This window comes from Micromesistius poutassou (assembly GCF_964030765.1).
Source record: "Micromesistius poutassou genome assembly, chromosome: 23".
Classification (NCBI taxonomy): Eukaryota; Metazoa; Chordata; class Actinopteri; order Gadiformes; family Gadidae; genus Micromesistius; species Micromesistius poutassou.
This window is the reverse complement of record NC_140293.1, coordinates 7004845-7032678: the sequence shown is the minus strand read 5'-3', so window position 1 is coordinate 7032678 and position 27834 is coordinate 7004845. Positions and strand designations below refer to the sequence as shown.

General features: G+C 48.0%; 2 protein-coding genes across 2 annotated transcripts in view; both read left to right on the top strand.

The window, feature by feature from the left end:
• col25a1 (collagen type XXV alpha 1 chain) overlaps positions 1–7346 on the top strand; it is a gene marked incomplete at its 5' end in the record, with an annotated part of 45280 nt that extends 37934 nt beyond the window's left edge. The window contains 9 exons of the mRNA XM_084487536.1: positions 257–337; positions 766–801; positions 1717–1770; positions 2285–2338; positions 3016–3042; positions 3304–3348; positions 5218–5295; positions 6794–6832; positions 7195–7346. Coding sequence (XP_084343662.1) covers positions 257–337; positions 766–801; positions 1717–1770; positions 2285–2338; positions 3016–3042; positions 3304–3348; positions 5218–5295; positions 6794–6832; positions 7195–7197 — 417 coding nt within the window. The 3' untranslated portion in view covers positions 7198–7346. The remainder of the gene's footprint in view (positions 1–256; positions 338–765; positions 802–1716; positions 1771–2284; positions 2339–3015; positions 3043–3303; positions 3349–5217; positions 5296–6793; positions 6833–7194) is intronic.
• A 4812-nt stretch (positions 7347–12158) lies between these two features.
• On the top strand, positions 12159–26434 carry etnppl (ethanolamine-phosphate phospho-lyase). The gene is made up of 13 exons (XM_084487384.1): positions 12159–12424; positions 13395–13513; positions 14050–14209; positions 15294–15368; positions 15775–15868; positions 16951–17067; positions 18281–18363; positions 19165–19390; positions 20513–20667; positions 23853–23942; positions 24337–24467; positions 24829–24899; positions 25589–26434. Exons 1-13 carry the CDS (start codon positions 12366–12368, stop codon positions 25646–25648), a joined length of 1440 nt encoding a protein of 479 aa, XP_084343510.1. The 5' UTR covers positions 12159–12365; the 3' UTR covers positions 25649–26434.
• Positions 26435–27834: the final 1400 nt, after the last annotated feature.

The window sequence follows — 27834 nt, the reverse complement described above, 5'->3', positions numbered from 1 at the left end:
TGTATTAAGTGGTTTGGACTAGAGTTTCCACATTCCCTTAAGGCCTAAGGGTTTGAGTCGGTTAACCGGTTGTTAGCGTACCAGTGGTTAGGCCAGTACCACCAGTGGTTAGGCCAGTACCACCAGTGGTTAGGCCAGTACCACCAGTGGTTAGGCCAGTACCACCAGTGGTTAGGCCAGTACCACCAGTGGTTAGGCCAGTACCACCAGCCCTTGGTGTTGTGGCGTAATCCCCCCCCCCCCCCCCCCCTTGCAGGGCGACGGCGGGCTGCACGGGGCCAAGGGCGCCCGGGGTGAGGGTGGACACAAGGGGGACCGCGGGCCCCTGGGGCTGCCCGTAAGTAGACTGGTCCTGCCCCACTGACCCCCCCCCCCCCCGCCCTCCCCCCCTCCCCCCCTCCCCCAACACACACACACACACACACACACCACCCTCCCGATGTATCCCCCACCACACCCCTCTCCCCCGTCCCCCCATCTCTCACACCTGTTGTGTTTCAGTGTTACATTGGTGTGCGCGCGTGCGTGTGTCCTTGTGTGATCATAGGTGTGTGACTGTTTAACCACCCCCCCCCCCCACCCCCTCACATAACCGATAGTTGTGTACTGTGTTGTTGCGTTATCGTTGTTGTTGTTGTTGTTGATGTTGTTGTTGATGTCCTAATAACGGCCAATAAGTGTCTGTTCTCCCCGACGTGGCGTCTCCGTGGTTACTAATCCCCGCCTTGTCCCCATGTCACGCACATACCTCCATACACCAAACAGGGGGCGTCTGGCTTGGACGGCAAGCCCGGATCCGGGGTGAGTGTCATGTGATCAGAACCTCCATCCACCCCCCCCCCCCCCCCCCCCCCCACTCAGCCCTGACCTCCTGACATCCTCTCCCTCTTCCTCATCCTCCCCTTCGCCCGTTCCGCTCTCCCTTCCCCCCCCCCCCCCCCCCCCCCCCCCCCCACCTCGGTTTCACCTCAGCCTCTTTGTGTCGTTGCCATGCCAACAGTGTGTACCATCCATCCCTCGCATCCTCTTAAGGGGGGGGGCTACGCTGACCCAAAGGGGAAGGTTGTCGCTGTTTAAGTTTTGCAGCTCTTGGTCAGTTCTGCCAGCCATCCCTTCAGCGGTTCAGCGGTCATTCTTTGTCTGTGCAGCCATGACTTTGGTCGAATACGAGTGTATTCAACTTTTGTTGAGTACGTTATCATACGTGAAACCCATCCCCCACGCCAAAGTCCGAGTCACCTTTTAATCCCACTGGATCATTTTGTGTCCAAGGATAAAAAGACAACAATAAAAAAACCTCCCCCTGAACATAATGGACAGCTTGCAGTAGAACGAGTTACAGCACTAGGACTCAGTTCAGGTTGAGGTCACATGTTCATGTTGAGTTCACGTTGAGTTCAGTGCGTTGTGTTCAGCCCATACGACGATACATCTCAGACCCTCCCTCACCATGCTCCTTATCTAACACAACATTAACAACATCCGCATATCGTAAACGTATTTTGTGTCCATAGCATGAACGGATAACACCAATAAATGCGTCTTTTGCGCCCTTTGTGTACATTTGAGATATTGTGGCGACGCTACTGTGCTGCTGTCATAGTCCCCCTCCACCCTGAGAAGGTGTCCTTCTCGGGACCTTGGAGGGGTTCTGTTGGGGACTGGCCTGTGTCTCTGTCCCCTGGTGTGACGTGTTGTGGTGGATGCTGTTCGCAGGGAACGGACGGACCAGCAGGCCCAGCCGGACCCGCCGGGCCTAAGGGAGACATTGTAAGAAAAGGGTTTTTCTAGTTTGTTTTGCTCCAGTGTTTGCATGTTTGGGGCGGGGCAGTGCACTGTTGAATGACTTTATGTACAGTTGCTGAGTGGAAATCTTTCTGAACCATCCTCCTCATCTGCCCAACTCAGAACTGGAAATAGACGGAGCTAATTATCAACATACTTTTGTTCGCTTGTTTTCCTAAAATAACAACTCTCTTTTTGGTCTTTATTTGTCTAAGACTCTGGAATGAGTTGAATGACTCCCCTTGTGGTGTATTGTTTTGAGTTTGAATCTGGTTAGAGCGGTAATGTTTGTGTCGCTGTAAAGGTGCGTTCACACCCAAAGCGAAGCAAATATTGCACTCGCAAACTTTTCTTGAGCAAGTGATTCAGCCTCAAGCGTTCCAGCCATCCACTCCGATGTGAAGAATTGCATCTATACACATTTTTGCACATCTTTGACTCTGTATCACTTTGCTGTTGTTGTCACCGCACATTTACACATGGCTCTGTTTGTGTGCAGGGGGAACGAGGCGCCTCTGGAGAGCCCGGTCCGAGAGGACCTTACGGACTACCTGTAAGTTGGTCCTGAGAGCGGAGCAACACCTGTCCCCCTCACGCCCAATACACCTGTCCCACGAGGATTTATTAGAATGTTTCCCAAAAGCTATGAAGAAGATGATTTAGCATTAAAATGAATTTGAGAGATGTTTTTACATTGCTTTAAATTGCCAAAATATGAAAAGGTTGTATCACACTTATAAAATGAGTCCTTCCCTGACACTTTCCATGCGCAGAACAGCCTTTGGGCTGATTTCTATTATATTTGAATCGGGACAGTTTTATGGGGACAAAGGCATCAAGTGATGAACCTAATATCCTGTGATAAAACTAATTCTCAGAATAAACTTTAGGTGATGACTAATGTTTATTTGTGATTATTCCCAGCATTAGTTCATGATTGTTATTTTCTCAAACCACGTAGCTCACACTGCAGTGCTAGCTTGAGTAGGCTGCAGTTCACTTAGCGGCCACACGGTTAAGTAATGAGTAGGAATATCGGATTCTGACACCTAGACTCTTAGGGTTGGAGTATAGGTATTGTCATGTTTAGAAAGATAACGCATGTCACTTAATCAGGCACGATAACTTGTAAAAATGTACTAGGCACTCTGACAGCAGGTGCTGTGGACTGAAGCCATGCTACAATTTATATTTATTTGTATAATAATTCATATTTATGCCTCTTTTTAGGGATCTGCCGGAACTCCAGGCTTGGATGTGAGTATTTTTGTAAAAACGTACGATAAACGTACGTTTGTATGAGCGATGCTCAAGTATGCTAAACAAACATTAAGATACACTCAAATTACCTGTGCAATATTGTAGCATATGTGTCATTTAAAGCGGCAACGTTTTTGTGTCGTTTCACCACTACATTGCTATATTTCATATCCTGTCCACTCGCTCACATCTGATCAGCTCACCATCTCAGAGCCGGTCCTCGTGCTGTGAGAGGTTAACCGAGGTGTGCTTTGACAGGGCTTGATTGGAGAGAAAGGCGACATTGGGGAGAGAGGAGAAAAGGTAGTGCTAGACGCGCCATGTGAGCTTGTCTAACCCTTAACACGACAGCTCAGCACTGATGTCAATGGACGAGTGAGGCAGTGACAGAATCGGATCAGATACACTTGGGTGAATAAATAAAAAAGCAAACACATGTGGAGTGAACCTTTGGGGAAGCAAACGTTTATATACACTTTGGGGCAGCCTAAGTACAGGTTATGCATAGAAAAAAACACAAGTATCTAAATATCTAACATATGTTTTCAACAGGCACAGGTTGACATTAGGGCTTGGGGAGGGGGATGGGGGGGGGGGAGTATATGTGTCTATTGATCAACTAGGATGATTATTGCTCAAGGTAAAAAGGTCATCCTGAATTCATCAATTCAACATCGCTCACATACATACATCACCCGTTCAGTAGGTTTCCATCACATTTCTGCCAAATCACATCCCAAAAGCATCCAGAGTTATCTCCTTGGGACGGGCGTAGCGCTCAGAGCCAGGCACTGGTTAGTGTGCAGCAGTCCATTGACAACAGGCAGTGTTTACTCACCTGTGCATCCGTGTCACTGCATGCCCGTGGCACCCGACGGGTGTCCCCTGTCATCGTCCTGATCCCTAACCCTCTCCTTGCTTGTGCCTCTGTCATCGTTCTCCCCTGAAGTTCCTCTAACTCTTTAGCGATGTGTTTCATGTTTACCCGATAACCCTTCTTCTCTGTTGTTCTGACCAAAGCCGAATCGTTGATTTGTACAAAGTATTAGATTTTTTTTAAGTATTTCATTTGCTAATCCAACTCTGTGATGAACTGCGAAGTAAACGTGTAAATGTTTATGTATGTTATTGATCTAAGTATTACCTATTTAAATCGTAGTCTTAAGTGTAAACAAATGAATATCTTGTTTGGTCTTTTAAGCCTTCCCTTTATACGGCCACCTTGTTTCGTGTGTGTTGGATTCGGTCGTTGTGATGCCCTTACTTTGAAATGTCAATAACGTCCTCTGCTGTTCTGGAGGTGCCTTCCCTGCACCCCGTTCCTCCTTCCTGACACCTCCTCTGGTGACTATCAGCCCTGCAGTCCTCTCCCCTCTGACTAAACCCCTCCACCAGCCTACCGTGGCCAATCCGGTCTCTCCCTTCCGCCCAATTTTAACAAGTCCCGCCCCCTGTCTTCCCTTTCTGACTTCCTGACTGGCTGTCTATAATCCCTCCCCCCCTTCCTACTAGCATTGTCCCCGCCCCCCCCCCCCCCCCCCCCCATGTGCCGTCGCCCCGCCCTGACGGAGCCGTTGTGTCCACAGGGGGAGAAAGGAAAGAAGGGCAAAAAGGGGCCCAAGGGGGAGAAAGGCGAACAGGGCGCCCCCGGATTAGACGCCCCCTGCCCGTTGGTACGTCCCGCGGCCGCGTGCTGGAACACACCTCCGAGACACCCAGAGAGAACGTAGGGAGAACGTAGGGAGAACGCAGGGAGAACGTAGGGAGAACGTAGGGAGAACGCAGGGAGAACCTAGAAAGAGAGAGAGAGAGAGAGAGAGAGAGAGGGGCGTGTCGAACCGGGCAAGGAGGAGCAACCCTGAGTTGGGGACTAGGCACCCCCCCCCCCCACCCCGCCCCATCGCTGCCCCTGAACCCAGAGACCCACGCCTTAAGAGCTGATTCGTCTTGAGATCGTGTCAATCAAAAGTTCTGTACAAATCCGGTCAATGAAAGCTGACCCGAACCGTAAAAACCTTTTGGTGCGTGTGGGCGTTTGGTGAGGGGATGGTGGGCGCGATGCCGGGGTGTGTGCCGAGCCCCCCCCCCCCCCCCAGGGGTGCTCCTGTCTTGGTCCGTACCCTGCCTCAGCCGTCCTCCTCAGTAACACTGCCAGCTGGTCTTTGCAAACAGGGTTTCCGGGGGTTTAAGGGGGACAAGGGGGAGCCCGGGCAGCCAGGTCTGGACGGGCTGGACGCCCCATGCCAATTGGTACAGTATTCCTCTTCTGCATCCTCCTCCTCCACCACCTCCCACCCACCCACCCAACCATGCATGCCATTTAACTTTTCCACTGCTGCTGATACCAGTGAACCCAGCAGGGCCTCACTGTGTGGCGTTCCTAAACCATGTCATCACATAGCCCATCAAACGCACGTCTTTTGTTGATAGCTGTTTTTGATATCGGCTTTGTTGTTTACTGTCTTGCTTGCTTGCAAGGCGCACAGATGCATGTTCTCCACAGATGCATGTTTTCCACAGATGCATGTTTTCCACAGATGCATGTTCTCCACAGATGCATGTTCTCCACAGATGCATGCCTATAACACTGTTGACTTTGCAGAAAACTTGATGCAAAATTCCCCAAATCTCTTTCTAACTCTCTGACCGCAAGCAGCCCACGTTAGATTGGATATCACATCAGGCAAAGGGAAAGACTTTGACCGCCGCGTACGATGCGGTTTGATGTAATATCATTTTATCGCATTCAAAACAGTCCCCTCTCCTCTAATTCAATCCTTCCTCCTCTTAAAAACAACCAAGACTACTACAACCTCTCCTTAAATCCTGTCCCCTTTGCTGTTTCCTTAAGGACTACTCTTCCCCCCCTCTTTAACTCGATGCTAACCCAGATACCTGGACCCCCTGAGATAACCACGCCCCTTACACCCCCCCCCTCTTTTAACTCCTCCCCCTCTACGTACCAATTGGGCCAGACCACAGACCCCCACGGGATGTGCCACAGTGGTATAAACCACCACAAGTCACGACCTCAGCACGTGAAGAAGAGACATGGAATAGAGTTAATTTTTTTCTTAGAGGGTTTTCATTATTTGTTGTGTGTGTGTGTGTGTGTGTGTGTGTGTGAGGTACATTGCTTTATAGAATGCATGGAAGTGTTCAATCATTTTCGGCAGTTGACATTAGGTGTGTCATCTTCATTAACGATCTTGGAGAACCTGTACGGACAATGACGATTATATCATACTCAAATTATAGCACCGCAAACACATCTCAAATATCGCAAAACAAGTCCCTACCTCTGAACTGCATTTTGTTTTGTACATTAAATTATTAGATTTGGCACTTCAGCGCCCCAATGGACACATTTGTTCATTTTAATTTACATATAATTTTAATTTTCAAGACAGAATTGCACCGCATGATTTACATTGTGCTGAGCGCTCATCTGCATGATCCTGTTGCCCTGTAAAGTAATGTTTGATTTTAAACAGCCTTAGCCACAGCCAAGGGTAAGTGTTATTACATGCTGCTGTCTAAACACCTTCATCTGAAGAGTGTAAATAACCACATTTTCACTGGATGAATATTGACAGAGCAACATGGAAAACCACCACTTAGCCGGTCGCTGTTTGGTTAAACGTTGGGTTGTATGCGTTTGGATGGATCACTGCTCCACCTCCTGATCATCTAATCCAAACTTCTTCTACTCCCTCTTCCTCTTCCCACCGTGCTGTGTGCTCCCCAGGGCCCTGACGGACTGCCCATGCCTGGGTGCTGGCAGAAGGTAAGGTCCCATTGAGAGACTTTTAAAGCATTCGGTGAATAGAGAGAGCGACACACAACCATTATTATTCACAAGAACAGTCAAGAGCAAACACAAACACAAGATCATCTTTCTTCTGGAGAAAAACAGGACACAATTTGCAATGCTAATGTGGGTTTATTTGGGTTCACACACACATACACACGACTCAAACGCTGCTAAAACCCTGCATGCTGCTTAGTTTGTACTTGTGTGCGACTCACAACGTGTGGAGACATTGATAGTGTATCGCTGCTGTCCTATTGTCAAAGTCATGAGCAACAATATCCACGTCCGTGTTCAACCCTCCATCTTGTGTGTCTCTTTGTGTTTTTGTCTTGCAGTGATCGAATCTCTAATCAGAGTCGCATGGAGTTTGTAAATAATGAGTCCTGTATGGTATTTATAGTTTTGGGGGTTTTTTCAACGGGAAGAAAAATGTCTAAAAGAAAAAGCAAAAAAATATATATACAAATCCGTGTGCAAAGACACAGCAACGACAACAACATCACCGACAAAAACAGCAACACAACTCCGGACTTCACCGCCTGGGCTTCTTCTACTCAACATGCCGCGAGATGGGGGGGGGAACGTGTGTGTGTGTGTGTGTGTGTGTGTGTGTGTGTGTGTGTGTGTGTGTGTGTGTGTGTGTGTGTGTGTGTGTGTGTGTGTGTGTGTGTGTGTGTGTGTGTGTGTGTGTTCCCCCACACTCGCTCACACCCACGTTGTGTTCGAGGAGTTCAGCTCCGGTGGTGGGTAGGGGTGGGTGGCGGGGGGGGGGGGGGGGGGGGGGTGGAACTCATCCCTGGTCCCGGTCCACTGCATGGCACAAGACTGGGTCTGCCTGGGACCAGCAGTGGAGGTGGGGGGGGGGGGGGGGGGGGACGGAATCAAGGCTGGCTTCCCTAACCTCATGCGCAAGGTGTGTTTTTTTGTGGGCAGTTGGAGTTTGTGTGTGTGTGTGTGTGTGTGTGTTCAGCTTCACGGGTCGTTCCTGACCCGACGTCAACCCCGCCCGCCCCGGCCGTCCGTTCATGCAAACTCATCTCCTGAGAGACGCGACAATAAAGACCCCAACAAGACTCTCACCCTCCGCAGCACTAAAGCATGAGTACTGTAAACGTGTGGCACAGTGTTTCCATGTCTTGTATACAATGTCTCAGTCGTGTGGTTTTCAATGTGGCTTCGGGAACAACAGCAACAACAACAGCAACAAAACTATCAATCACTAACATTCGCCGCCGCCGCCAGAGGAAGCCGGCGGCCACTCGATGGGTAACTCTGTGTTCTTCTTCTCTGCTCTCGGCCCGCCCGTCCTGCTCACCCCCAGGGAGTCACGCCCTGGCTGGTGGCCTGAGGCCTCCATCCCGAGAGACGGACGGCCCATTTATTGATACGCTTTTATTGTGGCGGGGGCCTGCGCTTTTGGTTTGAGCTACGACTCAGCAGGTTCTCGCCGTCGCTCCCCAGCGGTCCACACCACCCCCCCCCCCCACTCACCCCCACCCCCACCACCCCCAACGGGAACGGACCCGCTCCCCCTAGTGGCTGCTCGACCCCCCCCCCCCCTCCTCCCCCACCCCCCACCTCGAGGGGGGCCTGGAACTGTCGACCATCGAGGGGAGGCAAGGGGAGGATCGTCCAACATGGACATGTGTCCAAGGGGGTGTCTTTGTCGGATCGTTGGCATGGCGATGTCCGTGAAGGGGGGCTGGAGCTCCCCCCCCCCCCCCCCTGACCATTAGCAAGCTAGATTGCTAGCAGGCGGCTTGGAGTGAGGATGGAGAGCGGATTGGTTCTCTTTCTCTTTCTCGTTTGACTCTCATTGCCCTTACTCATTGTTTATATCGGTCTGTATCATAGCCTTCGGTGCCTCAAGCTTTAGTTATTCATTCCTTTATTTGTATTGAACAACGTGTATTATTGTTTTCATATTGTTTTATTGGAGTTATTCAAAGGGGTTTTCAACAGAAGCCCGTGTATAACCCTTGCTATGTAAAATGTGCCACAGTGTTTGGGGGAGGGTGGGGGGGGGGGGGGCGGAGATGCACTGACTTTATCAAACACTGATTTCTGTATAGCTTTCAACTCAACACGGTAAAGTCTCTTTGCAACGGAAAGGGAAGGTGGATATTGACAAAATCTCGCAACACACAACAGTATATATTTTTTATCATGGTATGAAGACCAAACTCATAATGGCATTCATCGTTTTAGTTTCCCCCGGCGGTAGATGGATCACTGGGATTTCACCTTTGAAACCAGGAACTGACACTATGTTACGTTAAGCTGTCGAATACGCCAGCGTATCGCAGAAACCGTATCCAACCGACGATTATCATGATATCGTGTTGATAAAGTGAGCAGACACAAGCGTCGCATTTAACGTAGATGGACGTAGATTTAACGTAGATGTAGAAAAAGTGATTGTAAGCGTAGGAGCACACACACACTCTCACACACACACACACACACACACACACACACACACATTCAGACACATACAGAAACAGACATACACATAGACGCACACATACGCATACACACACAGCATCATAGCAAAGTAAGCTTCTAGTTTGCTACGAAATGTCTTGTATCAAATGATTGTTGATACAGTTTTTAAATTTGAGTTTTGACACACTGTTGTTTTCTTAGATTTGGTGTGTCTTTTAATGGAAAGCAAAACCTGATTGTATCCATTTGTTAGGATTTGAATGCAGTAGCACATTGCAGAATTGAACCGATTGGATAACTGCTTTATTTAACATTAGGTTGGACCTGATATCAACAAGAATATGCAATGAGATCACAATGTTTTGTTCACGTGTAGAATAGTGAAGCTGAGATGAGTTGTCGTGTGTGGTAGAGGTAGCCGAATTTAACATTCTGAAATGTGTCTTTTAAGCAACTTTTTTCTATGATTTCTTCCTTGTTGTAGGTCATACCGTGCCAACAGATGTATGATTTGTAATATCTCAATGAGATATTTTTTGCAACCTGCATTTTATAAACTACAGTTCCTTTAGTTTGGCCAGTTAATTTACATTCCATGCCAGGTGGAGCAAAACAATGCTATCATGCTATGTTTTCATGTTTTTCTTCACTAAAACCTGAATATGTTACTTCCATATTCCCATACATGGGAGTCACACTTTTACACAGACATACAAAACATACATTAAGTACGCAAATATTGTTGACTCATTCACTCAAGGGGCAAAAGTGAAACATGGGCCGCTATGTGTCACTATGAACGTTGTGTGTTATGCAAGTGTGACAGAGTGACGTTTTTTCACGATGTTTTCATGTTCATACGATGTTTTCATGTTTGGTAGTTCCACTACAGAGGAAAGGGCATCTGATTGCAGTTAGCGTGCTATCTGTTAGCTGATGTGTGTTAGGAGAAACAACAAGCAGATAACGTTTTTTCGTAGCTCCTGACGTTATTTCTTATCGCAGCCAAACCATTTCAATATATTGTGTGTGTGCATATGCATTATGATTGTCTCACTATTTTAGGTGACACATTATTTATTTTTCGATACACGTTCTTAAAGGAAGCCATTTTGGTTTCCAACAGGCATTCCTTTCCGGTGGCAGTGATATCATCATCATCATCATCATTACTATTTTCAACCAGCGGTCTATAATATTTCCGAGTTGAAAGTTTCAGGTTTTTTAACCACCCAGGGGACATGGATAAGGCCCAATAAGGTTCCCTATAACGTAGTAGCCTTCATTTACTGTGGTTTTACTGCTCTTATTGTAACTTAGTCGTATACCGTAGAGGGCACTCATCTGCTTTAAAGGTCATACAAACATCAATCTCACACATTTACACGTATCAAAACAATCTCTCTCTCTCTCTCTCTCTCTGCATTGAATGTAGGTTGATATATGTACAGTAGTATTTTAATGTCATGTTAAAATATGTGCTTGTTTGACAACAGCAACAAAAGATAAAGTGCAATTTAGTTTTGATGCGCGGTGATTTGAAATGCAACTTGAATAAAAAATGGTCACTTTGAGTGTGATCTACTACGCTTGCATTTGCCAGACCAGCCCTCTCGTGCCACTGTCCAGATGTAAAAATAAAGATATTTACCGTTAGCAAAGAAAAAAAACAATAATGCAAAATGTAAATATGGGTCGTTGATGTACACTATTGGATTGATTTACTTTTGCCTCGAATATAGTCTCTCTATTAATGTGTCAATGTTGTATTTCTTGAGACTTTTGCAATCATTTGAATAATGTTTGGTTGATTTCCGTTCATGGGTCGGAGTGATGCAGTGCGGTTGTGTGCTGTATCTTCAGCGCGTGCAGCTAACTGTCATTACGCACGGAGAGCGCACGGTCATCTTTACGCACGGAGGACGCACGGTCCTGTCGGTCACGTGGTCTGCAAACGCTCGTTCTTTTATTTTCTTTGTCCACTTTAATTTCGGCAAGAAAATAGATATTTAGCGTTATTTAAAGGCATGAAGGAAAATAAAAAATGTAACAAATTGTATGCCGTATCTATTTCTGATATACACCAATCGGTGGATTGATTGTGAATTGACTTGTTTTTTTTGTACTCAAACAAGTTGAAATGTTTTAGGGTTGATGTCTTTTCAGCCATATTCCTGTTATTGAAGACTATTCATGCAGATGTACTTCTAGCCAAACCCATGGAGACACTGAACGGTTATTAAATAATGAAACAGCCGTATTGAGCTCAAGGTACGAACTCCGAATCCACCCCTGAAGTGACCATCCAGTATCCACACTTTCTTTCTTTCTTTCTTGTTGATTTTTGCTTAAGAAAATGAAGTAATGCTGCTGTTTTGTTCATTTTGTTCTGTTGTTCTGTATAGTATTATTTCATTTTACACACTTGACTGAAATGTCATCACAGATCTTATTGTTCATAGGTTTTTAGAGGACATATCATGACTGTACCGTTGGAGCCAAATAAACAGTCTTTCCAATATATTCCAGACCACGCATTATTTTTTTCGGGGGGGGGACGAAGGCGAATATTAATTAATCTACATTGCACGTCACGGCTGTGCGTGGGTGCGCGCATGTCCGTGCGTGTGTGTGCACGCGCGAGCAAACGATAGAACCAGTTTCAAATAGGTGTGTTCGAGTATCAGTGTGTGCGCAGGCACATGTATGTGTGTTTATGCGTGCGCAGGCACACGTGTGTGTGTGCGTGCGAATGTCCGTAGTCGTGTGCGCGTGCGTGTGTGTGCGAGCGACAGAACAGGTGTGTACCTGTTTGTGTACCATGTATGCGTCACACACGCATACATACGCGCAGGCGCGCGTATGTATGCGTGTGTGTTCCTTCGTTCGCGCGAGACACCAGACCGTATAAGGGGGAGGAGGGGGAGGCGCGCGGGACACCGGTAGACGCCTCGAAACGCAGCCTGGACCCCTCGGAGCGCGCGACGAGACACGGTCGGATCCCGGAGTTAATTGAGTTATTAAGCCTCATTAGTGGGAACCAATCAAAACACAGAAAACAATGGCGACGGAATGTTTGGACAAAAAGCAAACCATGGACCTGAGGAAGAAGTTCATTGGGTGAGAAAGTGTCTCTTTGGTGGATATTGTTGTTCTTGTCACCTCGCTGGTGGAAGAGTTGCGTCACGCACGTCATTGTGATCTGTATTTTTGCGTCTTACATCACATCATCATTCCTATGGTCAACTGCAGCGCAGTCGACCACTAGAATCAAGTTGATCATCAGAATGTTAATATAAAAGTTGGTAATGGGATTTATTGCCATGCACGGCCACGGCCACATGGGAGTGATGCTAAGCAAGCCCTATTCATGAGAATATAAGGCGTGCTTCAAGGCTAGATTCAACTTTATTATCATTGCTTAAGTAAGGACAACCAGTACAACGAAATGCAGTTTAACATCTAACCAGTAGTGCAATCGTTAAAAAGTGCTTTTCCTTATAGCAGTGCTTAGATTAAAAAAATACATAAGACACAGAATGCATTTGATCATCTTATAAGTCCATTATTAAAGTCATAAAGAGTTATGAGGAATCAGACAGTCCAGTCCATACATAGAGTCCAGTCCATACACAGTATGATCACATAAAGTGCGCTGTTGAAGTGCATCTATTCTCAGTTTATGACCCTAAAGTCATAAACTGAGGGCCATAGTATTTATTACTACCTGATAGTACAGGGAGGACTTTTTATTTTCCTGAATGGGGAACTCCATGGAGGGGACTGCAAACTGACCCTGACGTCAACATCATGTCGTGTCGTTTGAAGTGGCAGCACAGCTGGGCCAGTTGATTCCATGCCAGGTGGAGCAGAACGATGCTATCGTGCTATGTTCTCATGTTTTCCTTCACTAAAACCTGAACATGTATGTCCATATTCCCATACGTGGGAGTCCCACTGTTACACACATACAAAACATACATTAAGTACGCAGATATTGTGGACTCATTCACTCAAGGGGCAACAGTGAAACATGGGCGATCATGACCCCCCCCCCCCCCTCTGGTCCTGTTGACCCCCCCCCCCTCAGGCCGTCCTGTAAGCTGTTCTTCAGTCAGGACCCCCTGAAGATCGTGCGGGCCAGAGGACAGTACATGTACGACCACAACGGCCAGCAGTACCTGGACTGCATCAACAACGTGGCCCACGGTGAACGCACGCACGCACGCACGCACGCACGCACGCATGCACACACGCACCCACACACACGCGCACCCACGGACACATACACGCACAGGCAGACAGACAGAAACACACACACAATCATATGCCCACACACACACATATATATACATATATCCATACATACATGAATATACACTTCCATATCTGCATTTACATATAGTATGATGCATAGGCCTGATCATAATTGCATTCATATTCGAAAATATTATTTGTTGTTATATACTGTATCATAACAACAAATCGATTTGTTGCAATCAATATGTACATTACAACTGATCATATGCCATTGATTTTTGCAAATGTTAACGGATTATGCCTGGTGCATCTTTGTACTTTTTATTATTTTTCATTTGAATTCAGCAAACACGTCTAATGGCGGCCCTATGAGCCTTTCAACCTTTGAATTTGATCGGCTAACTGACCAATCACTATGCCCATGAAGAACAATAGAAAATAGAAATGATCTTTAAATATTATTTTGAATGAATTGTTTTTTGCAGTGGGCCACAGCCACCCCGCGGTGGTGCGGGCGGGAACCCAACAGATGGAACTGTTGAACACCAACTCCCGCTTCCTCCACGACAACCTGGTGCTGTACGCCCAGCGGCTGCAGGCCACGCTGCCCGACAAGCTGTCCGTCTGCTACTTCGTCAACTCCGGGTAGGTCCCCGGGCGGCCCGTCTCAGGAGGAAACGCCTGGCAAGCAAGGGGCGGGACTTCTGGTTAGGCCTGGGCAATAAAACAATCAATGATCATGTTGTGATATACTTTTGATCAATATCAATATAAAACATGTTCAGTATATATCGATAAGAGACCGGACCACCAAATCTAGCAGCTGGGTTTGTTACACAAACACAGTTCCACACTTATTTACAATATTTGAGTGTTTTTCGTTTTTCGTGTTAAAGTGTTAAACAGAAGTGTTTAAATCCAGCATGGTAATTCCTAGTCTTTTTAGGTCATTAAAATTGTCAATAGTTCGATCGATATCGATCAATATGATCAAGTTACATCGTGATGTGTCTTTCAGCCATATCGCCCAGGCCTACTTCTGGTTACGCGGTTTGAGAGGCGATGGGGAGGGCGGGACTTACAGTTACCCGGTTTGAGTGGCGGAAAGGAGGGAGGGACTTTCAACAGAGGGACTTCCGTTTCGTTTATCGGATTATTGCTTTGTCAAATGAGTTGTCAAAACGGTTGTCATTATTATCCTACCCCGTTAAATGACATACACAGCTCGGGGGAAGTCAGAAACCGGACATCACGTTGCAGTAGACACTAGAAAGGGATGCGAGGCTCATTTCAGGTTTTCTCAGCCTGGGAATGTTGGCTCCTGTCCTTCACTTTAGTAACCCGGTAGAGACACACCTGTGCTCAAGTGACGGTTAGGGGTTAAGGGTTGAATTCCCTATGCTGCTCACTCATGACGGAGCCGTAGATCATAACCACGTACATACGACAGTAATAAAGGCGTTGTTAACGTGCTTGTGCCCTGTGGTTCACCACCAGTCCCACGCTCGGGCAGCGTAAACCTGAACTTCATGTCATGATAACGCTTAACCACGTCTGCGTCGTCCCATGAATCATTACCGCCGCCCCCCCGGGGGGTCCGTCAGTGTCGCCATGCGTTGCAGCGTAGAGGCAGCGCCCGGTGCGGGGTGGGACGGGGAGACGGCCTGGGCTGCCCTCTGTGTGTTCTGTGGTCACTGAGTAACGCGGCGTCACCCTTTGGACCCCTCAGCTCTGAGGCCAACGACCTGGCACTGCGACTGGCCTGGCAGTTCACGGGCCACCGCGACGTCATCACGCTGGACAAGTGAGTACAGGCCGTGTGTGGACGCACGCACACACACACACACACACACACACGTTGAAATAATTGACCCGTGTGCGCATAAGTGGCATGGTCGCAGATAGAACAACACGTTCCGGCCACCTCAAACGTGACACACACACGCCACCGGTGTTATCCGTGTATAGCCTCATATAACCATCTGTTAGAGTGAGGTGAGCAGCATGTGTCTGTTTATCCACTATCATTACGTTTCATGGCTCATCGCCGGTCCCTCACGCACACGCACACGCACACGCACGCGCACGCACACGCACACACACACACACACACGTCGGGGGGGGTGCCCTCTGACACTGTCATTAGTGCGATATGCTGAGTGTGTCGTTCTCCTGTGCTTCTCCGTGGTTTCCCTGTGCGGTGTGTGCAGTGCCTACCACGGCCACGTCTCCTCCCTCATCGACATCAGCCCCTACAAGTTCCACCAGCTGTCTGACTCGGAGCACAAACAGTCTGTGCACGTGGTGAGTCGGCTCGCAGCAGCCCTCACAACACCATGACTCAACCGGTGGAGGGGAGTTCTGACAGGTCGCTGTGTGCTTAGACACACACGCGCCTTGTGTGTGTGTGCGTGTGCGTGTGTGTGTGCGCGTGTGTGTGTGTTTCAGATCACATAACACTGATGTCATGTCCTGATAAGATAATATTGTTTATTGTACTTGACACTTTCTTTATATCTTTACAGCATAGCCACATGTTATTACTGAACAGCAAAAACTTTCTCAAAAATCGAATATAGATTTGACACAAATCGACAAAAATTAAGTTTTGCATTGTGAGTATTTGAAATTCAATCAGCTACGGTTTTGAAGACTGTGAATTCATTTTGAACAAGCCGTAGACCTACAGTGGCATTGTGAGCCGCCAGATCGAGGTAATCCCATCCATCATTCAGCTACGCTCTGTGCTAGCGCTGGTGTAGTCTGATACAAGTGCCCGAGGAGCCGCTAGCTCTAACGTTACACGCCAAGGGGCAGATCTGTGCATATTTCATTAGTGTTTATCCACGAAAGACGGTAAGGAACCCCTGCACGCGCAGAACAGGTCTCCGATGACCGCTGCATTCCTCCTAGGAAGGGTATTGTCCTGACACAATACCTTTCACCGATGTTTAACAAATCAAAAGAAGACAGCTCAACTCGTTATTCATAGTGTCTTGGTTTTTTTTAAGAAAGAAGTATTTCAGGCTCAGAACCAACACACAGAATGATGTTTGGAGCCCCAAAGCTAATCATGCATAACCGGGATTCTTTAGATTTCTGAGCTGTGTCTCAACATGGTTTGTGTTAACCTTCAACCACTGAAGACCTACAACCAACCAGAGCGACAAAACATCTTGGTTGTGTATGTAAAAGCCTCCACAGAGCTCCCATTGGGCGCTCCACTGTGCAGTCATCGTATCAAACCCCCTGTTAGATTAACGGTTGTGATTGAGTTTGCAGATTCGTCTTGTTCCCAGGCTCATTCATGCTTATCATGAACTAGTCATATAACTTGTAATAATCTTTCCACATGTTTACACCCCCCCTCCCCCCCTCCCCCCCAGGCCCCGAGCCCAGATGTGTACCGGGGAAAGTTCAGAGCGGACCACCCCGACCCCGCCCTAGCCTACTCTGACGAGGTCAGAGACATCATCAACAGAGCGCACAAGAGAGGGGGCAAGGTAGGATGCGTGTTCTGGTATCGTTTGGTCTGGTCTGGTGGAGGGGTTTATTCTCTGGGTCATCAAGTCAAGTCAAGTTAAATCAAGTTATTTTTTTAGAGCCCTTTTAAACAACAACAGTTGACCAAAGTGCTGTACAAATCAACTATCTAGTTTTAAACACACAAATAACAATTTAAAGCACTAAAAAAGGGCACTGACAGTAATGAAACTTATATGGAGTTAAATGCAAGAGAAAAGAAATGAGTTTTTAGGAGGGATTTGAAAAGGGGCACTGAAGGGGCTAGCCTAACATGAAGAGGGAGTTCGTTCTTGTTTGCTGTGCAGAATCAGAGCGGGCCGTGCCCATGTGGAAGTTAAAGTGGGTTCATTTGTCTTCTGTCCTGCGGTTCTTCAAACGGAACATGGATGTCACAGAGCGTGTGACCGTGCGTGGAGCTCTGGTATTTCCTGAGGGCTTTGAAGGAATTAAGAACCAATGTGTGTGTCTTAATTAGCTGCCACTATAAGTGAGTTCAATTGTTGAAGTCGTTTTTTGTATCCATTAATTGTGATAAATGATTTAATCAAGAGAGCGTTGTGAAGTCTACTCTCCGTTGATGCATGAGTTCACGCTTCATTTTCCACACGTGTTATTGCGTCGTTTTGATTCTCCTTTCCTTTTGTCCTCTTTTTTCCCCCTCTTTCCACTTTTCTTTTTCAGGTTCAGAATGAGGACCCCTCTCCCCCCCCCTCCCTCCCTCCCTCCCCCATTCTCCCCCCACACGGCCCCAGTACTGATCTGGAACCCTTTGTAACAGGGCCACCTTTTAACCTTGTGTTCTAGACCCCGACTCAAGGCACAGAAAACGACCCAAAGCTAATGTCTACCTAGGGAAGGGCTCTGGAAACTACCTTTTCTTTTAAAAGCACATGTCCATCTAGACCGACGGAGAAGGTAAAGTGGACATTTTGACGTACGACCTCAGACTAGTGCTTTGCCTCTCTCTGCAGTGCCGTCAATGCGCCGTGATATACGGCACACGCGGAAACGCCATTTTCCCAAGTTCACCCCCCTCGTCCTTTCTCCACCCGACGCCTCCCTCCTTTACAGTCCGAAGATCCGTCTCCTGCGTTGACGGCGACGCAAGACCCCGCCCCCCCCGCGCCACGGCGCTGCCCGGGCGCCCGTGGGGCCTTGGCGCGCGCTCTGACCGTCTCTTCTTCTGTGCAGATCGCTGCCTTTATCGCCGAGTCGCTGCAGAGCTGCGGGGGGCAGGTCGTTCCCCCTGTCGGCTACTTCCAGAAAGTGGCAGCGTATGTACCCACCGCCCCCCCCGTACCCCCCGTACCCCCGTAACCCCGTCCCACCCAGCCCCCCACTCACCTCATTCATGTGGAGCGTGTGGTGCGCGTGTCGCCGTGGTTACGCCTGACGCCTGAGATTGTTATGATTTCACCCCCCCCCCCCGACGGATTCTGGGTCTGAACGCAGCAGAACCCGACGCCGGTTCAACTCTTGTACCTAAGCTGCTTTACCACTGGAGAAGGTTTTAATTCAAGATGATTAAAAAAATAATGCTACAGATACACATATAGTAACTATTATCTAATCACTGTTGGTCACTGCGGTATCAGCGGAATAATCAAGTCCGGGACAACGTTGTGGTTCATTCCTTACTCACACATGGCCAGCATGCAGATGGAGAGCAGACAGTTGGTTTGATGTGGTTCGACTGCCTGTGTGTGTGTGCAGGCTGACTAACTGGCTGTGTTTGAGTGTGTGTGTGTGTGTGTGTTGATTGCCGTGGGGTTATTAGGGGGTGACAGCGTTTGCGTCCCTGTGTGTCTACATGCATGCGTTTACTCTGCGTATGTTCAGCAAACACTTCCATGCATGTGTATTCACAGCCATATATGACGCGGCCTGTCGTTAACATGTGCATGGGTATGTATGGCTTTCGTGTGTGTCTGTGTCTGTGTCTGTGTGTGTGCCTGTCCGTGTGTGTGTGTGTGTGTGTGTGTGTGTGTGTGTGTGTGTGTGTGTGTGTGTGTGTGTGTGTGTATGTGTGTGTCTCTGCACACCTCCGTCCCCTACACCCGCCCCCTCTCCTCCAGTCACGTGCGGCGGGCAGGGGGGGTGGTGATCGCGGACGAGGTGCAGGTGGGCTTTGGCCGCGTGGGGAGCCACTTCTGGGGCTTCCAGCTGCAGGGGGACGACTTTGAGCCCGACATCGTCACCATGGGGAAGCCCATCGGGAACGGACACCCCATGTCCTGCGTGGTGACCAGCCGTGAGGTGGCCCAGGCCTTCATGGACTCCGGCATGCAGTACTTCAACACGGTAGGCAGTACTTCAACACGGTGGGTAGTACTGAGTACTTCAACACGGTAGGCAGTACTTCAACACGGTAGGGAGTAGCAGAAGACTGTGTGTGTTGCATAATGTGTGTGTTGTTGCAGACTGTGTTGTTGCAGACTGTGTGTTGTTGCAGACTGTGTGTTGCATAATGTGTGTGTTGTTGCAGACTGTGTGTTGTTGCAGACTGTGTGTTGTTGCAGACTGTGTGTGTTGTTGCAGACTGTGTGTGTTGTTGCAGACTGTGTGTGTTGCAGACTGTGCGTGTTGCAGACTGTGTGTTGCATAATGTGTGTGTTGTTGCAGACTGTGTGTTGCATAATGTGTGTGTTGTTGCAGACTGTGTGTTGCAGACTGTGTGTGTTCCAGACTGTGTTGTTGCAGACTGTGTGTGTTGTTGCAGACTGTGTTGTTGCAGACTGTGTGTTGTTGCAGACTGTGTGTGTGTGTTGCAGACTGTGTGTTGTTGCAGACTGTGTGCTGTTGCATAATGTGTGTGTTTCTGCAGACTGTTTGTGTTGCAGACTGTGTGTTGTTGCAGACTGTGTGTGTTGCAGACTGTGTGTGTTGCAGTCTGTGTTGTTGCATAATGTGTGTGTTGTTGCAGACTGTGTGTTGTTGCAGACTGTGTGTATTGCAGACTGTGTGTGTTGTTGCAGACTGTGTGTGTTGTTGCAGACTGTGTGTGTTGCAGACTGTGTGTCGTTGCAAAGGATTAGAAAAAAGCTGAATGTGGAAGAAAGCCCATTTACTCCCTGGTGATTACAGTTGAAGTCACCTGAAAAAGAAATACATCACACCCATTCCTGAAGTTAAAGATAAACATCTTCAGGAACCTGTTGAACAGAAGCTGCTGAAACATCTGAAACTGGTTCAGGTCAGACCCGTCTCAAACCGGTTCAGGTCAGACCCGTCTCAAACCGGTTCAGGTCAGACCCGTCTCAAACCGGTTCAGGTCAGACCGTCTCGGACCGGCTTCATGTAAACGATACGGTGCCGTGCTGGAGTCTCAGTCTCCGGTTCCCCCAGCGGACCACAGACCACCCCAGTTGGTCTGGTTGTAACCCGCCCCCCCCCCCCCCCCCCCCCAACCTGGTCTCCCCTCAGTTCGGCGGGAACCCGGTGTCCTGCGCCATCGGCCTGGCCGTGCTGGACGTCATCCAGAATGAGGACCTACAGGGGAACGCCCTGCGGGTGGGGGCCCACCTGAGCCGGCTGCTGGGGGGGCTGAAGGAGACACACCCCCTGGTGGGGGACGTCAGGTGGGTGGGCTACGCAGGCGCACACTCTAGCCCTGCACACACACCCACAAACACAAGCATACACTGCGTTTGTTCCATTAACCTCTAAGCTAGCGTGGTAGTGTGGTAACCTCTACTAGAAATAACAACGCTGCCACTTTGTGGTAGCGTACTATAGAGTACTATGGTACTCTAAGGCGCTTTACATATTTGCCCTATCAAAACTAAGCAACAGATCTGTATTAAGACAGACTAGGATTTAAAAGCAAAACAGAGGTTAAACATGAAGAATAAGGTGGGAGTTAGGTGGGGAAGGCTAGTGTAAAAAGGTGTGTTTTGAGTGTAGATTTGAAAGAAGAGAGGGTTGGGGAGGCTTTGATGTGGGAGGGGAGTGAATTCCAAAGGGTGGGGGCAGCAACTGAGAAGGCCCGATCACCTCAAGTCCGGCGCTTAGTCCGGGGGACTTGCAGCAGGTTGGCAGAGATGGACCTGAGGGATCGGGAGGGGGCGTGGTGATGGAGGAGGTCGACAAGGTAGGGGGGGGCTAGGCTGTTGAGGGCCTTGTAGGTGATGAGTAAGATTTTGAAGTTAATTCTGTGTTTAATTGGAAGCCAATGGAGTTCACGGAGGACAGGTGCGATGTGTTCTCTGGAGCGGGTACGAGTGAGGAGGCGTGCAGCTGAGTTCTGGACATGTTCAAGTTTATTGAGGACTATGGTGGTGGCGCCATAGAGAAGACTATTGCAATAGTCGAGCCTGGATGAAATGAAAGCATGGATGAGTGTCTCAGCAGCGGTAGTTGACAGGTTGGGGCGGAGGCGGGCGATGTTTCGGAGGTGGAAAAAGGCGGTTTTGGTAATATGGTTAACATGGGGGAGGAAGGAGAGAGTGGGGTCCAGGATAATTCCAAGGTTGCGGATTTTGGTGGAGGGGGTGATGGTGGAGCTGTCAATGTTAAGGGTGAAGTTCTGAGTGGAGTGGTTGAGGGAGTCAGGACCAATGATGAGGACTTCGGATTTGTTGGAGTTGAGTTTGAGAAAGCTATTTTGCATCCAGGTCTTGATGTCAGTCAAACAGTTGGAGAGGGTTGAGAGGGTGGAGGGACTGATGGTTTTGGAGGGGAGGTAGAGCTGTGTGTCGTCAGCGTAACAGTGGAACCAGAGTCCATGGTGACGGAGGATCTGACCAAGTGGAAGCATGTACAGAATGAAGAGGAGTGGACCAAGCACAGAACCCTGGGGGACACCGTGGATAAGAGGAGTAGTGGCTGATTGACAGTTGTTGATGGCGATGAATTGATGTCTGTCTGAGAGATAGGATCTGAGCCAGGAGAGGGCGGTTCCAGTGATGCCAAGGGTGGATTGGAGACGGGAGATGAGAATGGAGTGATTGATCGTGTCAAAGGCAGCACTGAGGTCAAGGAGGATGAGGATATTGAGGGAGCCAGTATCAGAGGATAGCAGAAGGTCATTGGTCACTTTGAGGAGGGCAGTTTCTGTACTGTGTTTGGAGCGGAAACCAGATTGGAAGAGTTCGAAGAGGTCGTTGGTGTCTAGGTAGGTGATGAGTTGTTTGGCAACAACACGTTCCAGAATTTTTGACAGAAAAGATAGATTGGAGATGGGGCGGTAGTTGTTGGGGGAATCGGGATCCAGGCCAGGTTTCTTTAGTACGGGGGTGACTGATGCAAGCTTTAGGGAGGAGGGGACATGGCCGGAGGATAGAGAGGAGTTTACAGTGGTAGTGATGAGGGTGGAGAGAGTGGGGAGACAGGCCTTTAGAAGTGTGGTGGGGAGCGGGTCCAGGTTGCAGGTAGATTATTTCATGGTTGAGACTGTGGAGGAGAGGTCAGAGGAGGTGATGGTAGCAAATGTGGAGAAGGATTGACCGGTTGTTAAGGGGGGATTAGGTTTAGGATGTGGAGCGGGGTCGGTGGTCAACTGGCTGTGGATTGTTATTGCATTTTTCAACTGAGAAGGAGTGTGAGATGGTGTCCATTGGCTTGAGGAGTGTGTTAATGGTGTTGAAGAGGGTTCTTGGATTGCTGCTGCCAGATTGGATGATTCCTGAGTAGTAGGAGGAGCGGGTGTTCAGGGTGTCTTTGTATAGCTGGAGGTGTTGTTTGTAGATTTCCTGGTGGACAGTAAGACCTGTTTTGTTGGCAAGCCGTTCCAGTTGGCATCGCTTGGATTTGAGATGGCGAAGTTCGTCAGTGTACCATGGGGCAGAGTGGGAGAATGAGACCAATTTAGACTGAACAGGTGCAAGCTGGTCAAGGCAGGATGAGAGTGATGAGTTATAGCAGTTAACCAGGTTGTCAGGGGAGTTGTTGTGGGTGATGGTGAGTTTAGAGATGGACTCAGAAAGACATGTGGAGAGAGAGGATGGGTTGATGGACTTGAGGTTGCGGAAAGTGATGGTGCGTTTTTGCTTCTCATGGGGGGAGGGAGTGTGAGTTTGAAAAGTAATGGCCAGATGGTCGGAGATGTGGAGGTTGTTACTGGCCAGGTGACTGATAGTGATGCCAGTGGAACAGACCAGATCCAGTGTGTGGCCTTTGTTATGGGTTGGAAAATCGATGTGTTGGGTGATGTTGAAGAATGAGAGGATTTCCAGAAGTTTGGTTGCGGGTTTGCAGTCAGAGGAGTCAACATGAATGTTGAAGTCGCCCAGGAGGAGAACCGATGGAGATATTGCACAGAGCTGGGTAAGGAATGCAGATAGATCAGAGGGAAAGGCAGGGTCGGGCTTAGGGGGACGGTAAATGACTGCAATGACCAGGGAGAAGCGGCGAACAGAGCAGCGCCAGCGTCCTCTCCACATCCGGGCATAGATGAGTTCTGATGTGAGCACCTCCTCTCACACACAGGTATAGCTCTTGTCAGTCGCACATGTTACCACAGACCAGTGGATATTGTGTCCCCAACGGGATGAGAGAGAAACACACCACACCTTTTAACAGCCCTTCTTACTTAGAGCTCCCCCTAGTGGAAAGTATGACTGCATAACAGTCATACCAAACTATAATATCACAACACTGTTAACAAAGTGCTTTCAACGTGCAGAATGAAAACAATGAAAGGCACGGAAAGGTTAAGTGTGTGTGTGTGTGTGTGTGTGTGTGTGTGTGTGTGTGTGTGTGTGTGTGTGTGTGTGTGTGTGTGTGTGTGTGTGTGTGTGTGTGTGTGTGTGTGTGTGTGTCCCAGGGGCCCCGGCCTGTTTGTGGGCGTGGAGTTGGTGAGGGACCGGGTGAAGCTCACTCCCGCCACCGCGGAGGCCCAGGAGGTCATTTACAAGTAAGGGCTGAGGGGGGAGGGGGGGGGGGGGGGGGGAGGAGCAGGGAGGGAGGAGACATTAAGGGAGGAGGACGACAGAGGGAGAATGAGAGGGGAGAGCATAAGGGACATGGTCGGGGGAGAGCAGAGTGTGAGGGCGAGAAGAGTAGGGAGGACAGGGGAGAAGGGGTGTAGGGGAGGGAGAGGTGAGAAGGGGAGGTGTAGAGACCAGGAGAGGGGAAGAGAGAGAGGGGGGGGGATTGTAGGGAGAGAGCAGGAGAAAGGGTGAAGGGAAAAGAGGAGAGGGGAGGAGAGAAAGGGCCGCTAGGTGAGGAGGAGGAGGAGAGAGGAGAGGAGAGGAGATGGAAGGGGAGAGAGGTGAGGGACAACCATGCTAACCTTGAGCCCCGGTCAGACTGAAGGAGGAGCACATCCTGCTGAGCGCCGACGGCCCCCACAGGAACGTCCTGAAGTTCAAGCCCCCCATGTGCTTCACTCGGGAGGACGCGGAGCGCGTGGTGGAGAAGCTCCACCTCATCCTCTCAGGTAGAGCAGCCGCCGAGCGGAGCCCTGGGAACAGACCCAGGCGTTGGCGAGAGTCGGCACAAAGTGTCCCCACTGAAGAGCACCTTGTGTTTGATTATTATACTGAGTGTATTTATTTCACACTGATGTGTTTTACGTATATGTATTGTCATGACAACGTTAAACAGATCGACAATGTAGACGGGCTGCTAGCCATCCCTGGCGCAATTACTTTGAATTGTGCGCAGTCCTAACCCTCAACATAAACAATCAATTAAAAAGTTACATTTTCAATTTAGTTTCATTCAAAGTGAAATAAATAAAGATGAAAGGCACAGGGTCCTCGTGTGTAACGGCTGTCTTTGTCTTCTCCTGTTCCCAGAAATCGAGACAGCGTTGAACATGCACATGCCCAGTCAAGAACATCTGGAAAACGGGACGAGCAAGAGCAAGGTAGGCTGGTCTGGAGAGACTAGTAATTATCCAGGTGTTGGGATCTGCTGAAGAGACAAATTCACTACCTGCTAACAGCCAATACAAGAAACACAATATTATTTTCCCTCTAGTAGTATTTGGTTGGATTAGTATAAACAAAAGAAGAAATTAAAGTTCATTAATAGAAAGCTCTAATGGGTTTTCACACAATAAATGTTGCTGATGTTTGGAGCCAAATTACTAGTATAAGTAGTGAGTAATCACCTGTTAGGTAATTAACGTGCAAAACAAACTGAGAAGTGAATCTTTGTCAACAACTATAGAGCAATCAATACCTGGATCTCCATAACAAGTGCAATATGCAAACTACCAACTCTCACCTCTTTTTCCAAACATCTTAAAAAATGGCTTCTGGAAAATCAAACCTGTTGTCACTAGCTGGCATAATTTACAATAATTTGTCTGCTGCCGCTGATCTGTTAACCCTGTCTATTATGTATATTATGATGTTTTACTCTGATTTGTTTTATTTGTAATTTATTTAGGGACCATCTACCTTTTTTTTTTTTTTAATGTTCATCAATATACTTTGTCCCTTTGTGAAATAAATAAACTTCAACTTCAACTCCCTACAAATCTTCTCACTCCCAGAGCTAAATTGTATTCTCAGCGGTGAAGATGTTTCTATCTTTGTTTGTTCCTCACAGCTTCCTGAGGAAAATGGAATCCAGGGCGAGGAAACCCATACCAAGCACAACCGATCGTAACACAGCCGGTCACTGGTTGTGCTGGTTTCGATGCTGGCCTCTGGTGTCGGGGTTCCTGGGGGTACGACTGGAAGAGTGGTGAAGGTTCAACACGTGGTTTATTCAGAGATACGTGGTAACAGACGCTCTGGTGGTGGTTCGTGAAGCGTAGGACAAAGGAAAGGCTATAGTATATATTGGTAAGGACGGCTAGTAAAGAAGTCACGGCTGTAGGGTTTTATCAGACCATTTAACGTTCACAGTGTTGTATCGACCACTCTGTGTGGGAGCAGAAACCAGTCAGAACCGGTGTTAATTCTGATACTGTGTCAGGTCCAATGAGGTAATAATGTTAGCTTTAACAATGTGTGGTTTTATGAGCTCACAGATTAAATTAATTTACTCATCATCACTCATCATCGTTTGTCGTACTGGATGCTTTCCTTGGTGGTTGCTGATTCTATGCAATTGATTGGAGCTTGAGCTGAACTTGAAAGCGTTTTGAAAAGGACACTGATGTTAAAAAGACTAATTGTGCTTCATCATATGTGTGAAGGGATCATGTGAGATTTTTTTAATGTAATATAAGATTCACTTTTATAATTCTATGCATGGCTGATTGGTGCTGTGGTTTGCTGTCCAATATATAAATCTATTATAGAGCTCCATATATGCTGTTTTATCAGACAAACAGTTTTCTGTTTGTCTGACCAACAGAAAAGGTATCTTTTAATAATACGTATGTAACAATATGTCATTTTTGTCAAACCTTGTTTGATTCTTAATAAATTGACATAAAAGCTAAAAGAGTTTCCCTTTTTTTTTGGACAGCTTAAAGGAAGAGGAGGGGAGAGGGAGGAGAGAAAATATGGAGACGAGAGGAGGGGAGAGGGAGGTGAGAAAATATGGAGAGGAGGGGAGAGGGAGGAGAGAAATATGGAGAGGGAGGAGAGAAAGATGGAGAGGAGGGGAGAGGGAGGAGAGAAAGATGGAGAGGAGGGGAGAGGGAGGAGAGAAAAATGGATTGGGTAAGGAGGAGGGAACAAATGAAGAGGAGGGGAGGAGAGAAAATATAGCGAGATGAGGGTTACTTAAATCTCCTCATTGGGCTGTCTCCTTGTAAATGTAATAATAGAAACATAGCAATATAATGTCAGCTCATAGCAGCTGTCTCGGCTGTTCAAGAGAGCTGTTGCTCATTAGTCCTGAAGCATGGGTTCAATTACAGGTGAACTGTAGTGGGGAAGTCATTTTTGAGAGCTGGATTCTAGGTGGTAAGGTAGCAAACGTTCTCATTGGTAACCAAATATCATTTTTCAATCAATGTCATGTGAAGTAATGGGAATTATTATTATGTTAGGCTTTATAGCAAGTGTCTTAGTGGTGCAGATGTGAGAGCAAGTGATTTAGACTTTGGGAGGTATGGGTTCAAGACTCTCCCACTGCACTCTCCTGTCAAGTGAATATTAAATTTAGAAACAACGTCGTTCAATGTAATGTCAATTAAAGCTTTGACTAAGTTATGCTCAATGTCTTGGTGGCGCAATTTTATTTATACCGTATATAACACAAATGCACATAGATCAGATACAGAAAGATACAACCACTTTAGGGTGTGATTTCCCAGACACCCGGAAACTGGTTTGTACCAAATTAAATGAATGTGTGCCAGAAAAGGCACACATTCATGTACTGCTATCATGGCTATTGTGTTGTCATATATAATCTCAGAGCAATTCATTGTCTCGACCTCCGTAGGGAAGCGGAGTGAGTGGTTGGCTTCTGCTCTGCAGCCAGGGGTTCAAGTCCCGCAGATTTTCTTTAATTGAAGCCTCTTAGGTCTCTATCATGTGAATGGTCAAGTCAAGTATGACCTCCGAGAATTTTATAGTTGGAGACTTGGTGGCAGTGGTTAGGGTTGTTGGTTAACTCTCTGTAGGCGCAGATTTGAGTCCTCGCTCACACGGTTCTTAGTGAGCTTCCGTACACTCTGTTGGTTCTGGTACTCGCTCAGCGCCAGGGTTCAAGTCCTGCCGATGATCCATCTTATTTCAATATCATGTGAATGGTAAACTCAAGTATAACCGCCAAAATTGTTCTGGTCGGCGTCTTGTCGGAGGACCCCCAAATTTCAGCAGAACCCCCCCTTCATACGGGTTGGGGGGGGGGGGGGGGGGGGTGTTAGGACTATAAGGGTCTTGCTACTT

Excerpts from the sequence above, each read along its gene's own strand:
- etnppl (XM_084487384.1), top strand. The coding sequence starts at position 12,366 with ATGGCGACGGAATGTTTGGACAAAAAGCAAACCATGGACCTGAGGAAG. Across the intron at positions 13,514-14,049 it reads CATCAACAACGTGGCCCACG|TGGGCCACAGCCACCCCGCG; the intron begins GTGAACGCACGC and ends TGTTTTTTGCAG. Across the intron at positions 18,364-19,164 it reads TACTTCCAGAAAGTGGCAGC|TCACGTGCGGCGGGCAGGGG; the intron begins GTATGTACCCAC and ends CCTCTCCTCCAG.